General features: G+C 36.4%; 1 protein-coding gene across 2 annotated transcripts; it reads right to left on the reverse strand.

Moving 5' to 3' along the window:
- Positions 1-977: 977 nt before the first annotated feature.
- On the reverse strand, positions 978-10191 carry pole3 (polymerase (DNA directed), epsilon 3 (p17 subunit)). 2 transcript variants are annotated; one of them, XM_073950052.1, is made up of 4 exons: positions 10145-10191; positions 2996-3081; positions 2543-2661; positions 978-1597 (listed from the first exon to the last, which is right to left on the reverse strand). In XM_073950052.1, the coding sequence occupies exons 3-4, from the start codon at positions 2643-2645 to the stop codon at positions 1422-1424; spliced, it is 279 nt and encodes a 92-aa protein (XP_073806153.1). In that variant the 5' UTR covers positions 2646-2661; positions 2996-3081; positions 10145-10191; the 3' UTR covers positions 978-1421. The 2 variants fall into 2 exon arrangements, with proteins under 2 accessions (XP_073806153.1, NP_957095.1); NM_200801.1 differs by lacking the exon at positions 10145-10191 and adding an exon at positions 3215-3570.
- Positions 10192-14396: the final 4205 nt, after the last annotated feature.

Below are 14396 nucleotides of genomic sequence, written 5' to 3' on the forward strand. Positions count from 1 at the left end.
ATATTTAGTCGTATTTAGTGTATTATGCCCTAAGTGTGTTTTTTTTTTTTTTTTTTTGTGTGTGTGTGTGTGTGTGTGTGTGTGTGTGTGTGTGTGTGTGTGAAGGAAAAATTGAGTATTAAAAGGTATGCAAGCTTTAGGACATACTATTTTGTTAAGTCATTGTGTTGCTTTAGTTATGAGCCCCCACTTTCATATTTAATTTCCTACCTTATTTGAAAAGCAGAAGTGAGAATTTGCCATTCACGAGTCTTACATGCAGAGAAATCTCAGGTCTTTGCATAACTTCAACATTCAGATGTTATGGTTCAAGCGTCTTTTATAGAGGTTCAGTAGTTGCAGACAAGTATAACACATGCTATTTAAATAATATCTAGCCCACTAGAAAATATTTAAGTCATACAAAATCTTTAACCAGCCTCTCTACTTGACAGCTGGTCTTGCATGTCCATCATGTTTGTAGTTTTATTTACCCATACCCTGGGTTTGTAGTTATAATTGAATTCAAGCACAATGTAACGTGGGCAATATTGGTGATTAGTATGGACTGTTCTACACTGGAAAGTACAATCAGGAACCCTTGGCATATTCTTTTCAACATACTATGATTTGAAAAATACTAATACTATTTTCAAATACTATTTAGGACAGATGGTATGCAAATTAGGATACAGCATTAGACAATATCCCTAAAGGCTTCCTTGTGTAAAACCCTGACTAGAATTTGTACTTAACACTCCTGAGGTGCAATTCCCAAAAGTGACTACAGTGCCAATCAGTGTAAATTGTAATAAGCTAACAATGATTTTGAGAAACAAACATCAGTGTTAAAATAGTTGGAAAAATTAAAGCTGAGAGGGTCATTATAAGGTGATGTTAACCAACTGATGTGCTAAAATCTTTCAGATATTTGCAACATTTAATGAGTTCTATATTTCAAGAGTGTGTGCAGGGTGGAATATAAATTAGTCACACAGTTAACACAACAAACTTTAATTGGGGGGGTGGGGGGTTAAGTACTCAAATATTTTTGAGTGGTACAAAGATAAGTACAAAAGTATCTAACATTTGGGTTGTAGAGCCCAATCATAAAATCAATAGAAACACCACGGTATAAAGATTTTACATTAAAAGAAATTCTTACAAAAATGCTTCCCAGGTACTTTAAGCTGCTCACTGTTCACTTCCTACCTCAAATCTTTAAACAACGTGTGGTTTCTTGACCCAAGTGACAGTATGTTAAATTACTTACAATAATCTGTCCATGAATTCTGATCTAACTGAATGTCCAGTTTGCCTTGCACAACAGCTCACTGTAATACAGCCTCAGATATTCAGTTGCATAAGGTAAAACGGTACCATAGGCTTGTCCCTGTCCACACTATAAAAGTGGAACCCAGACTAAAAAAGTAAGGTCTCTATCAGTTCTCCACATCCTCTTCCTCGGCTTCATTTTCCCCATCCTGTTCATCATCCATGTGCTCATCTTCCTCTTCATCCCTACTCTTGTCATTCTCATCTGTGCCATTCTTCTTCTCCTTGTCCTTGCGTTTTTGCTCCGATGCCTCCTTCTTGCCTTTCTGACCTTTCTTATAAGCTGTTAAATAAACAAAATTAGCACCAAAATGGTTATATGCATTTGAGGGTAAGTTCATCCTTTGCCATTTAAATCATTCAAAACCTAGAAGAGATTATCTTTGCAGAACACAAATGAAGATGTGTTCAAATGTCAAGAAGTTTTTGATACCTTGTAAGTTGATTTAACCAAACTCTGGACACTTACAAATGTTTATGAAATGATCAAAAATGAGTTCACTCAGTATAAGCCAAGGCTTCTGGTGATAGCCTACATTACATTTTTTGTGAATTAAGTCATTAAATGTGATATTCACACCAATGTGATATCTTTCCCCCATAAAAACACAATCTTGACCTTAACCTCTTCATATTTCCTGTAATGGAAAAGTTGCCCTTGAATAGGCATGATAGTTTTCTGTTCTAACTAGGCATGATCCGGTATAAGTTTCTGACAGTATGATGACCTTGGATAAAAAATATGGTTTCACGGTACTGTTTACACTGCTGTAAAATATAAATATTTTTAATGTCTTGGTGACAAAACAATTTTTCCCCATTTAACACAATACATTACATTTGAAAAAAACATTTATAATAGTTTGAAACAGTAAACATGTCAGGCTAGATAAATTATTGACTTCTATCTTCATTTGCTTCAAAAACAGATTTCCTTACAACACTTAAAAACCCTCTACAAGTACCTTAGAAACGGTACAAAACATTTTTACGGTTTTAATATCTAGACTTTTCCAAACCATGGTAAACCTGGAAACTGGTTATTGTCCCATGCCTAGTTTTAACAGACTTTAATGGATGGCCAGAAATACATAACTCAAAAATACATACGAGAAAAAGAGAACAGAATTTTCACGTTGGGGTGAAATTACTAATAAACCCATACATGATGAATGCATTAATAAGTTGACATCTCTACATCTGAAAGGCTCTGTTTAGCATAAAATACCTTCAAGTGCCTCCCGCAGTGGCTGCAAGAAACGCTCGAACTCCATCTCCTCCATAGCGGACATCACATCTCCAGCGTTAAGTGTCTTCCTCTTGGCTTTCATAGCAAAACTGTTTGCACTGGTGTTAACAAAACAGAACATATTGCAATTGGCTAGAGTGAAGTTTTTCAAAAAGAACATTTCTTAAGACTTGCACAAACCCTTAAAATATAGGACCCATTAGCTCGCAAATACCTGAGCACATCAGTTGTTAAATTTCACCTAAATAGGGCCCTCTCAGCTTTGATGTTGTCTCCACCAGAGTTAGCAACTATTTTAACACTGCTGTTGGTTTCCCAAATGCATTGTTAGCCTATGATTACAATTTCCATTAATTGGAACTGTAGTCACTTTTAGGGAACACACTTCAGGAGTGCTTAATACAGACAGAAACAAAATCTCTCAAGACTTACCAAGATGTGGCGTAGAGTACGAAAACACTTGCTGCTTGAGATATCGCCCGTCTTGCCTCCTTGGACACATTTACTCCTTCTGGTAGCTAAACAAGAGGATTACAAGTTGATTAAACTCTCTACAGAACTTAAGTGGCGTTTCATGCTAAAGATGTATTTGCATTGTTTGTTTGTGTGTTCGTTCAAATGGCTAACAGCGCTAGCTTTGATGACACTTACTGCCTCCTTTATAATCCTTGTGATGACAGCATTGGGGAGATTGAGGTCCTCGGGTCTTTCAGCCATTACACGCTCAACTGATTTAACCGGTTAGTGCTATAAATATTAACAGATTTGTGTCAAATAATGTGCGTGACGTTTAGATATCAATCCGAGCAACTGCAAAACCGCGAAAACTTAAAAGTTAGCTTAGCAAATTGTCCGGGGGTGAACCGACACCAGCTGGAACGGCTGAATTCCGTTAAACGGCGATTTTTTTACCTGATAAAAGCGACAGAAGAGTATCTAAATTATTTATTTGAAAATTGATTCGTTGTAGAAAAAAACGGAGCAAAGGCTAGTGTACTTCACTGTTTTGCTGCCCGCTTGATCATCCAAAACCACGCGTTAACCTTTTACCTCTTACCGCTCTGTCCCGCCAATCAGTCCGCTCGTTTGGGCATGACGTCAGTTTGTAGGCTAGCCCCGAAAATAAATCAGATGTGTTTCTTTTTTTTAATTATTGTTATTGTTATTATTATTTTTAAAAACAATGTAGGTTAAATGTATAGGCGTGGTTTCCATAACATGCATACATAATAGCTCAGTTTGAAAATTAAAATAGTAAAACAATGGTCACGTGGTTCACATGCTGCTGGTAGTTGTAGTTTTTATTTGTAGTCACCCAGACATCCCTATGCTCTAGTCCAGGGGTGTCCAAACTCAGTCGAGGAAGGCTGGTGTCCTGCTGAGTTTAGCTCTAACTTGATGAAACACACCTGCCAGGAAATTTCTAGTATATTTAGCAAGAGCTTAATTAGATGATTCAGGTGTGTTTGATTAGGGTTGGAGCTAAACTTTCCAGAACACTGGCCCTCCAGGAGCGTGTGGCCCGATTCATGAAGGGCCACAGCTCTGCACAGTTTTGTTCCAACCCTAATCACAGCTGATCCAACTAATCAAGGTGTTTAAGACTACTTTAGACCAGGGGTTCCCAAACTTTTCAGCCCGCGACCCCCAAAATAACAAAGCCAGTGACTCGCGACCCCCAATATCCTCTGAGGTGGTTATAAATACAGAAACCTTGCATGCAATGACACAGACACACCAATTAAATTTGTGTCAGTGCTTTAAATGTGCCAGAAAGTATAGCCTGATGTTATTGACCTTATTCTAAAATGCGGAAGTGCGCCTGTTTTCGCGATTGTCTTAGAACTTCCGTTTCAGTCGCCTATGAGAGAAATGACAAGAAATAATAAACGGCAAAAAACGGTCAAACTACTTGCTCTATAAACAAATGTTTGCATGACTATACAGACCAAGTAGAATAATATAACAAGGAAATATCAGTTTGCAACATCAAACAGCGAAACGAGCAGTTTTAATGTCTAAAAATGAATGGAAGTGAATGAGAGCGGAAGTCTCGTGCCAAAAAGAGTCAAATGGCAGCGCCCACTCGCCGGCGGAGAATAAGGTCAATAAAATCAAAATGCATCTGACGCTATTACCCCAGGGGTCGCAATCCAATAGAACTAGTAACTATAAGCTACTATAGTAACTATATAGTATATAGTAACTATAAACGACTATTTTTATTTTCAGTATAGTTATGGATAAAATATGTTAATTCTTATGGTTTAATAAAAATAAATAGATTTTTGGAAATCACCAGGCGACCCCCCCTTCATTGCCCCGCGACCCCTCGGGGGGTCCCGACCCCCACTTTGAGAGCCACTGCTTTAGACTACTAGGTGTGAGTTGGAGGTGGCTAAAGCTAAAGTACGCAGAGCTGCGGCCCTCCAGGAATTGAGTCTGAGACCATTGGGTTTACTCTCTGGATTGACGACTTTGAATGGACAAAGTTGTCGGGATAAAAAAAAACAACAAAAAATATTTTAACACTTCTGCATCATCTCAAGTTGATCAAGATGTTGTGCCTTTACTTTGTTGCATTTTTTGTCCATGGGTTGACACACAACATGCTCAGAATGACAGGCTGTGCCCTATTTTAGTAGTTTATTTATTTATGTAAGTTTTATTTCTTTATAATAAATGTATTTTATTATTATCTATCTTTTTTTCTTTATAACTTTGTTTATTTACATATATTTTTTATAAATATGTATTGCTATAGTAGCTATAAAAAACTACACATTCATTTATAGGTAGAATTATACTTAAGATTGAATTCTGGACCTCCGTTGTCTTTCCATGACACCAAAGAAACTTCCCTAACATGAGGGCCTGTAGTGTTCATCAGCGTGGTTGCACTGTTCTAAATTCTTCTTTCTGAAGGGCCCTTCGAATTGGCCAGTTTTGAGCACTTTGTTTTGGATTGAGGATTAAACTTTAATATGATGGTCAAGATTGTTTTCACTCTGAAGTGCTCTTTGGAAGGTTATACAGTATATCTCGTTTGGATATATTTGTTCAGGAAAACATAGACATAATGCATTTTGTACAATAATGCAAAAAATACAAACAATATAAAAATATAAACTACCACCGTAAAATGCTTGATGCAAGACACTGCAGACATTTTGTGACATTATCTATTCATAAAATTTCCCCCCACACCACCAGCTTGAACCGTTGATACAATGCAGGATGGATCCGTGCTTTCATGTTGTTGACACCAAATTCTGACCCAACCGAATGTCGCAACAGAAATTGCGATTCATCAGACCAGGCAACGTTTTTACAATCTTCTATTGTCCAATTTTGGTGAGCCTGTGGAAATTGTAGCCTCAGTTTTCTGTTCTTAGCTAACAGGAGTGGCACCCGGTGTCTTCTGCTGCTGTAGCCCTTCCGCCTCAAGGTTTGAGGTGTTGTGTGGTCAGAGTTGCTCTTCTGCATACCTCGGTTGTAACGAGTGCTCATTAAAGTTACTGTTGCCTTTCTGTTAGCTGGAACTAGTCAGGCCATTCTCCTCTGACCTCTAGCATCAACAAGGTATTTGTGCCCACAGAACTGCCACTTACTAGATATTTTCTCTTTTACAGATCATTCTCCGTAAAGCCTAGGGATGGTTGTGTATGATAATCCCAGTAGATCAGCAGTTTCTGAAATACTCGGCACCAACAACCAAGTCACATTTAAAGTCACTTAAATCACCTTTCTTCCCCATCCTGATGCTCGGTTTGAACTGCAGCAGATGGTCTTAACCATGTTTACATGCCTAAATTCATTGAGTTGCTGCCATCTGATTGGCTGATTAGAAATCTGCGATAACTAGCAGTTGGACAGGAGTACCTAATGAAGTGGCCAGTGAGTGTAGATACTCAAAAGTCTCTTTGCTAAAATTGTTGACTGTAAAAAAAATAAATAAATAAATGTTTAGATTTTTGTAAGATGTATGCAAACCAGCTCATATTTCATTTAAAATTTCTCATTTGCATATTTAAACAACACACCATTTAGAAGATTTTTGAAATCAGCTGGGCAAGTATTGTGATCTGTTATTTTTACCCTATTAAATGCCTTTTTTTTGGTCATAAAACCTTTTTTTTTCCAAGTGAAAGAACCCACAATGTTGCCGTTTCAGTGTTTTATTTTATTTTGGCTTGCCGGCTGTTGTTTTTGGGCCACTAAGTTCTTGAAAACTCTTTATCTCGATTTGAGATCGTGTGAAGTATAAACTCTAAACCTCTGTCAATTTTTCTTCTTGAAAATCCTGCCTCTTGCTCATCTTATCACAGAACAATCCAACATGAATGATGTGTTTATTTTCGTATTAGGACTTTCTGAAGTATGTGCCATATGGTCACGTAGCAGTCCAGTACAAACTGCTCAATTTACACGGAATGTATATTGTAGTAATTTCATGGTCTTTGCAAGCGCGTTTAGAGCAGTGTTAATGTTCTCAAATCATCTCCATTTATAGCAGATGTTTCCAGTGTTTGAGAGCATTGCTTGCTTGCGTGAGAATCAAATTTAAACATGATGCACTGCTGCACTAGCTGCAAATAATGGAAACTTTTCTCTCCATTGAAAGTTTTTTTTTTCCATAACACCACATTTTTCCTGATTTCACTAATCTGGGTGAAACTAAACTTTATGTATTTTTAGGTGGAAAACTTACACCTTAGTGATGAGACTGAAGTGTTTTATTTTTAAATAGGTGAACGTATAAAGGTGACATAAAGGTGTCTCAGTGGTTGGCACTTTCGCTATACAGCAAGAAGGTCGCTGGTTCGAGTCCCAACTGGGTCAGTTGGCATTTCAGTGTGGAGTTTGCATGTTCTCCCTGTATTTATGTGGGTTTCCTCCGGGTGCTCCGCTTTCCCCCACAGTCTAAAAACATGCGCTATAGGTGAATTAAATAGACTGAATTGGCTCTAGTGTGTATTGATGTTTCCCAGTACTGGGTTGCAGCTGGATGGGCATCAGCTGTGCAAAACATATGTTGGAATAGTTGGCGGTTCATTCCACTGTGGCGACCCCTGATGAATAAAGGAACGAAGCCAAAGGAAAATGAATGAATGTATAAAGCAGACTTTCCTTGTCTTCATGTGAGGTCCCGCTGAAATAGTATTTTAAGATTTATAACAAATTGCCAGTAGTTTTTTCCATAACGAAGTCAATCTACACAGACCCATAAAAGAGATCTGCTTATGGGCGTGGCTTTATTTGAACATTTTCTTTACACTTTATTGTTTGCCATACAATTGTGTCAAGCTCAATTGTGGTAAATGGCAAAGTCTTTCCATGACCTTGTTCTTTGATGCTCATCAAATGAGGTTAGCTTCATATATGAGCTCATGAGGCAATTAACATTTAACACTATTTTGTCTTTTTATAGAGTTAGATAAATTTCTTCACCCGTTTGCAAATGATGTCATTCAAATGCTCACTTTAATGTTTTATGGCATTTTTAGCACTAAAATGCCTGGGTTGCTTTCCTATTATGCACTCTCAGAAATCAAGGCACAAACGCTGTCACAAGAGTACCTTTCCGTTTTTATTTATTTTTTGGTACCTAAAGGGTCAATATTGGTGGTACTGTTGGAATATCTAGCCAGTTCTATCCGTGTTCACTGATAAGGGTCCAGAATTTGTCCCACACGTGCCCTCATTTGTCTTATTTGACTTGTATGCCATAATAAATTGTGAAAATAACTGATCGAAAAAGGCTTTAAGACCAAGAGGAATGCTGTGTTAAACTCTGAAAACTGAACTGACTGTTTCAATTCACTAATCTTCTATGTGAAGCTGCTTTGACACAATCTATATTGTAAAAGCGCTATGCAAATAAAGATGAATTGAATTGAATTGTTGGCTGTCAGTACAGAATTTGGGACACGAAATGTGGCACGCCAAGACTTCCTGTTCTGAAGTCACGCCGTGCCAAATTCAGCATCCCAAATTCTGACTGAGGAAAGTTAAATGTGCTGGCCAGTTTGTTATTTGCCTAATAAATGACAATTGTTCACAGTTTTTATTTTAACAGATTCTTTATGGTTTTTCTAATGATATATGATGTAATAAATTTGTATTTTAAAATAAGCATTTCTTCATATTTCTTTATTTTTAATCTTTAGGAAATACATTATTAGGAAGTACATTAAAAATGTGGTTATGATGACCATCTGACAAGTTAATCCAGCAAAAAATAGTGCTTAAAATGTCACTAAAATGCAGCATTTAAGCCTCATAATTAAATAGTAAAAGAGGCAAATAACTGGAAAAAGGTCCACTTTTTGAGAAAAAAAGAACCACCCCTTTTACCAGGCTGACTACGGGCCTGACTTATGATCATTTTAGGTATAAATATGTACCAATATGGACTTTTTTATGGTACAAAAAAAAATATACAACATAGTGACAGATTTTGTAGCTTTTGCTATAGTTGGGAGTCATAGCAGACTTAATAATTGGGGGCTATTTCAATATAATGTAGAGCATCATTTTTGATATTACACTTTTCTGAGTCAATAAAAATTCTATCCTTTAAAAAGTCAAATAGCATCGCTCGCACTTTTGATCCGACCACATTATGGAAAAAGTCTGAAATCTTTTCTTGCTTGGGTGACTGGAATTTTCTTCTATTTACTCTCCCTCTACTTGTTCCGAACCTATTTGTGTTTCTTTCATCTGTTGAACACAAAATAAGATATTTAAAACATGTTGTAAACCAATAAACTATTGGCTTCTATAGTATTTATTTTATACTATGGGTGTAAAGTGAACATTTTTTCAAATTTTCTTCTTTTGTCTTGAACAAAATAAAAGAAATTCAAACAGGTTTGGAAGCACTTGAGGGAGAGTAAATTTACATTTTTGGTTGAACAATGAAACACATAGTACACATACATTTTTAAAAGCAATTTTAGTACTGTAAAAAAAATGACCAATTTACTGGGATTTTGGGAAGAGAGTGGTAATGTGTGATAGCAACACCAGGTGTCACTACAAATACTAAACTTTTCAAATAGTAGTAAAATTACGTCTCAATTGTAGGAATGATTGATTATTAAAAAACACAGTTTTTGCTTATAGGCCTTCTGCATAGAACTTTAAGACATATTACATAATATAAAGTCTATTTCATAATCTAGATTCCACAACCCTTTAACTGCCTGCTCTACCTCAATGGTTGACCATATTTTGGATGTTTTAAATAATGACTGGTAAAAATAATAGTTTTGAATAATAGTTTTAAATAATAGTTCACACACATCATTGTCGGTTTACGAAAAAAAAAATTAAACAAACATAATCCGGCTGCACTTCTACACTTGTTATCTTGTTTTCTTTTTTTATTAAACCAAAGTCTAATAAAAAAAGAAAACAAGAAAACATGTTAAATGAGAATCGGAAATATTTCATGGCACACTTAAAAAAAAAAAAAAAAAAAAAGAGGATTTAGCATTCAAAAAGGCGCGAGCGATTGTTTACAAGTGTGGAGTCCCGTCAAGGAGCTCTGGATGGAGAGTTTTGTTTTGTGTTTACCTCATAGTTAAAGTTGCTGCACGTACACCGGTTCCTGCCTCAAAATGAGCGAGTTTAAGCCACTAGTACATCCCGGAAGTGTTCAGGAAACGCAAAAAAGCAGCGAAGAAACTCGACACAGAGGAAGATTTACACCTCACTGCCAACTAGCGTTTCGGAAGTGTTAATGCAGACCAACAGAGACAGCGCGCAGAAGTATAAATGCACAGCCACGCGTGTTACATGCGCCGTGGGTTACGCCGTTCACTTGACGCAGAAGTATAAATCAGGCTTTAGGCACTCAGTCTGCGGCCTCGTGCCAACGCATGCCTCCCACCAGTGCGATATACAACAATATCGCACTGCTACTCGTGTGATTTTGCATTTATACAACAGCTTGACAGCATATTTGTGTATATAAAAACAAAATCAAACATGGAGAGTCTCAAAAACCCTTTTGTATGAGGAACTACTTTCTTCCACTTTGGATTCAAATCATAAGCTGATAGTTAAACATTCTGAGGAAGCATTTTTTAAACTTTAGATCTGTAGTGTCTGCTTTTTGCTGGCTGTATGTGGGCGGAGTAATACACAAAGGGTAAAGAGGCTGTACGGGTGCTGATATTACTTAAATATATCACGGCTATAAGCCAATCAGGTTCGAGAACCAGACAGAACTGTTGTATAAATATATATATAAATTGGTCTTACACCTTATATTTTCTTAGTTTTTATGTATTAATTCTATTTGGTAGATGTTGATATTTTAGAAATTATAGGATGTGTTGAAAAAATATTCATTGAGTGTGTTAACTAGCGACATTAGAAGTTAAGAAATGCAATCCAAATTTCATTTTCTTGGTGGAGCAGTTAAACGGACAAAACCAACTGTCCCACTAATTTAGATGACTAATACAGTGACATTATAGCAACTAAAATAGAAATGTGTATAAGCTTGGTCATATGTAGACATAAGCCAGAATTAGTGACCACAAAATTGTTGTTTTAATAAATGGAATTTTCCAACAAGACAGCTGAGCTGAAGAAAAACATACGTATAAGCCAAGCATTTAAATTAATTAATTCTCCTCAAATGTTTTCCTGAAAAATCAGTTGAGTTCAGAAAACACATCAAGCTCATTTTTATTTAGGAAAAAAATCCACCCTGTCCAAAGACCATTGCATATTATGACTATAACTCTTAGTCGCATGCCTCCACAGGTCACAGTTCCTAAGGAAGGACAGGAAGTCAGAAATGCTCTAGTCCCATTTGTTTCCTTTCATAGTTCAACCAAGAAAGTTTGTACAGGAACAGGAAGGTCCATCCACCATTCCACTCCAATAGATGTCCTCAGGAAAGGCCAATGAAGACATAAATACTGCCGTCACCGTCTGAACATTTGTCTGCTGCTTCTTAAAGACTGACAGGCATCTCTCAAGAGGTCACCCAAAGGCTCATGGAAAACTACAATGGAATTTTATTTTTGAGTTTTTGCTTGTTTTTGAAGGTACCGCCCATGTGACAGCTTTATTTCTTATATTTTTTAAGATCGTATTAAGGCTTTACGAAATTGGAAAAATCTAGAATTGTGATATTTTTTTATTTTGCAATATATATTGCTATGTGAATACAATTTCACCAAATGACTTAATATCTGTTTTTGGAAAGAATTTGTTAGATTGATTGGGGTGATTCTGCAGTGGGAGTGCATCTCCATAAAATAAGCAGTCTATAAACTTTGTTGGGTCCCCTGACACATTTTCATTGTTGTGTGGGCTATTTGCAGCATGTTTCTGTATTTGCATGTGTTGTAAGTGTTTCCATGCACTTGTTTAGTCAGAGATTGATGAATTCATGTTTATTATTTGCATCTCCATAAAATCTAATAAAAAATCTATAAACTTTTTGGGGTCCCCTGACACATTTTCGTTGTGGTCTGTGCTATTTGCAGTACATTTCTGTATTTGCACACTGTAAAACTCAATAAGCTAATAAGGTAAGGTAAGGTAACTCAAACCATTTGAGGAAAACGATTGCAACAAATCATTTAAGTTATAAAAACTAATCCTAATGAGTACTGTGAACTTAATCCATTTGGGTAAATAAAGCAATTTGAGCACAGTAAAACCCAATAAATGAAGAGAACTCAAACCACCTGAGTACTGTCAAACCCAATAAGTTAATGCAACTCAAACCCTTTGAGGAAACAGATTGCAAACCATTTGAGTTAAAACACTAATCTGTGAACTTACTCCATTTAAGTTGAAGTAATGAGGTATTTAATTAATTTAACTGAGTTTAAAACTCTTTTCATATGAGTAGAATTGTTCATTCATTCATTTTCTTTTCGGCTTAGTCCCTTTATTAATCCGGGGTCACCACAGCAGAATGAACCGCCAACTTATCCAGCACGTTTTTACACAGCGGATGCCCTTCCAGCTGTAACCCATCTCTGGAAAACATACACACACACTCATACACTACCCAATTCACCTGTATAGCATGTCTTTGGACTGTGGGGGAAACCGGAGCACCCCGAGGAAACCCACGCGAACTACCTACTGCGCCACCTGAGTAGAATTAACTTACAGTAAATTTTGAGTTAACTACACTCATTTCATTTGATAAAGTTCACTGTTGGGTTTTACAGTGCATATGTTGTGAGTATTTTCATACCAGTCTATAAAGATAAACATACAATTGAAGTAAAGTGTTTTATCGTTTTCCAAGTCTAACAGTATTCAAGTACAGTAACTGAATGATAAAAATAAAAAAAATATTCAATAGAATTATTTGTTGTTAAAGTTACAAATGGTACAATTTATTATAGCCTGCATGCTTTTAAGGTCATTATAGTCACAGGCATCAAAAACACATGCAAATGATGTTGTTGATTGTGCAGCCCAAAAGTGTATAAAGAATTTTCAGAAAAGTTTTAATATTGTTGTACTTTTGAGTATTTGCTCTCATGCACTGACTACTTTGAATCTTCATATTCATTCATTCTTTTTCCTTCGGCTTAGTCTCTTATTTATCAGGGGTCGCCACAGCGGAACGAACCACCAACTATTCTGGCATATGTTTTACACTGTGAATGCCCTTCCAGCCACAACCCAGTACTGGGAAACACCCATATATTCACACATGTACACACACTCATACAGTATGGTCAATTTAGTTAATTCAACTCACCTATAGTGCATGTCTTTTGACCAGGGGCCACCAACCTTTTTTGAAACTGAGTTTTTGAATACCGATTAATTTGAAGGGCTACCAGTTAGACGCATACTTTTTAAAAAACACATTTTCTCAATTTACTTTTAATTATATGCTATTATTAATAAGTAATGATAAGTAATTAATAAGTATTTATCTCTGTGACACTTGTGTGACACTGATTTCTCACAATATTTGTCAACAATGATTTAACAAGAAGGAAACAGATAAATATCAATATGCAACACTTCATTAGTCTGAAATAGTTTTTAAAGTTTTTTTACATACAGTATAACTTATTGTCATTTTGAGTTTTACACCAATGCAAGTGTGATTTAAAAAGAACAGCTACAACAAATATTAGATGCAGCTTACTGTATGTGGTGCTATGGTGAGCTTTTTTTTTTTTAGAACAGGCCCATCGGCAACTTATGTGACCCTCGTTGGCTACATGGTACATACCCCTGCTTTGTACTGTCGGGTAAACCGGAGCACCCAGAGGACACCCACGCAAACCCAGGAAGAACTTGCAAACTCCACACGGAAATGGCAACTGGCCCAGCCTGGACTCAAACTAGTGATTTTCTTGCCGTGAGGTGAAAGTACTAACCACTGTGCCACCAATCTTAGTATTTCAATATATGGTACAAGACTGACCTTGAATAGCACCATTTTGATTGGCTTACACATTTCAAGTTAATCAAGCCAGGAAGATGACAATATAAAAGCATTGCAACATATCCCTCACAAACAGCCGGCCAAATCTGTTTACCTTTAAAACTTTCAGCCATAAAAAAATGAACTTGTCAAAAATGATTAATGCGTACTGCGCTTATATAACCGAATGCATGTCTTTTGTTTGGACTCTCTTTATTTTACTGCGCTTTTCCCCCCTTAGTCGACTGTTTCAGTTTTGCTTTATCTGTTCTTTATTTGACAGAGAACTCTGTATAAAACATTTCTCTTGATGTCCACGATTGCTTTCATTGAGCCTGTAATCAATCAAAATACATGAAAACTCTACCCGTGGAACCTTTAAAGAAATCATAATCCTAT

This window comes from Danio rerio, chromosome 5, assembly GCF_049306965.1.
Source record: "Danio rerio strain Tuebingen ecotype United States chromosome 5, GRCz12tu, whole genome shotgun sequence".
In the NCBI taxonomy this organism is placed as follows: domain Eukaryota; kingdom Metazoa; phylum Chordata; class Actinopteri; order Cypriniformes; family Danionidae; genus Danio; species Danio rerio.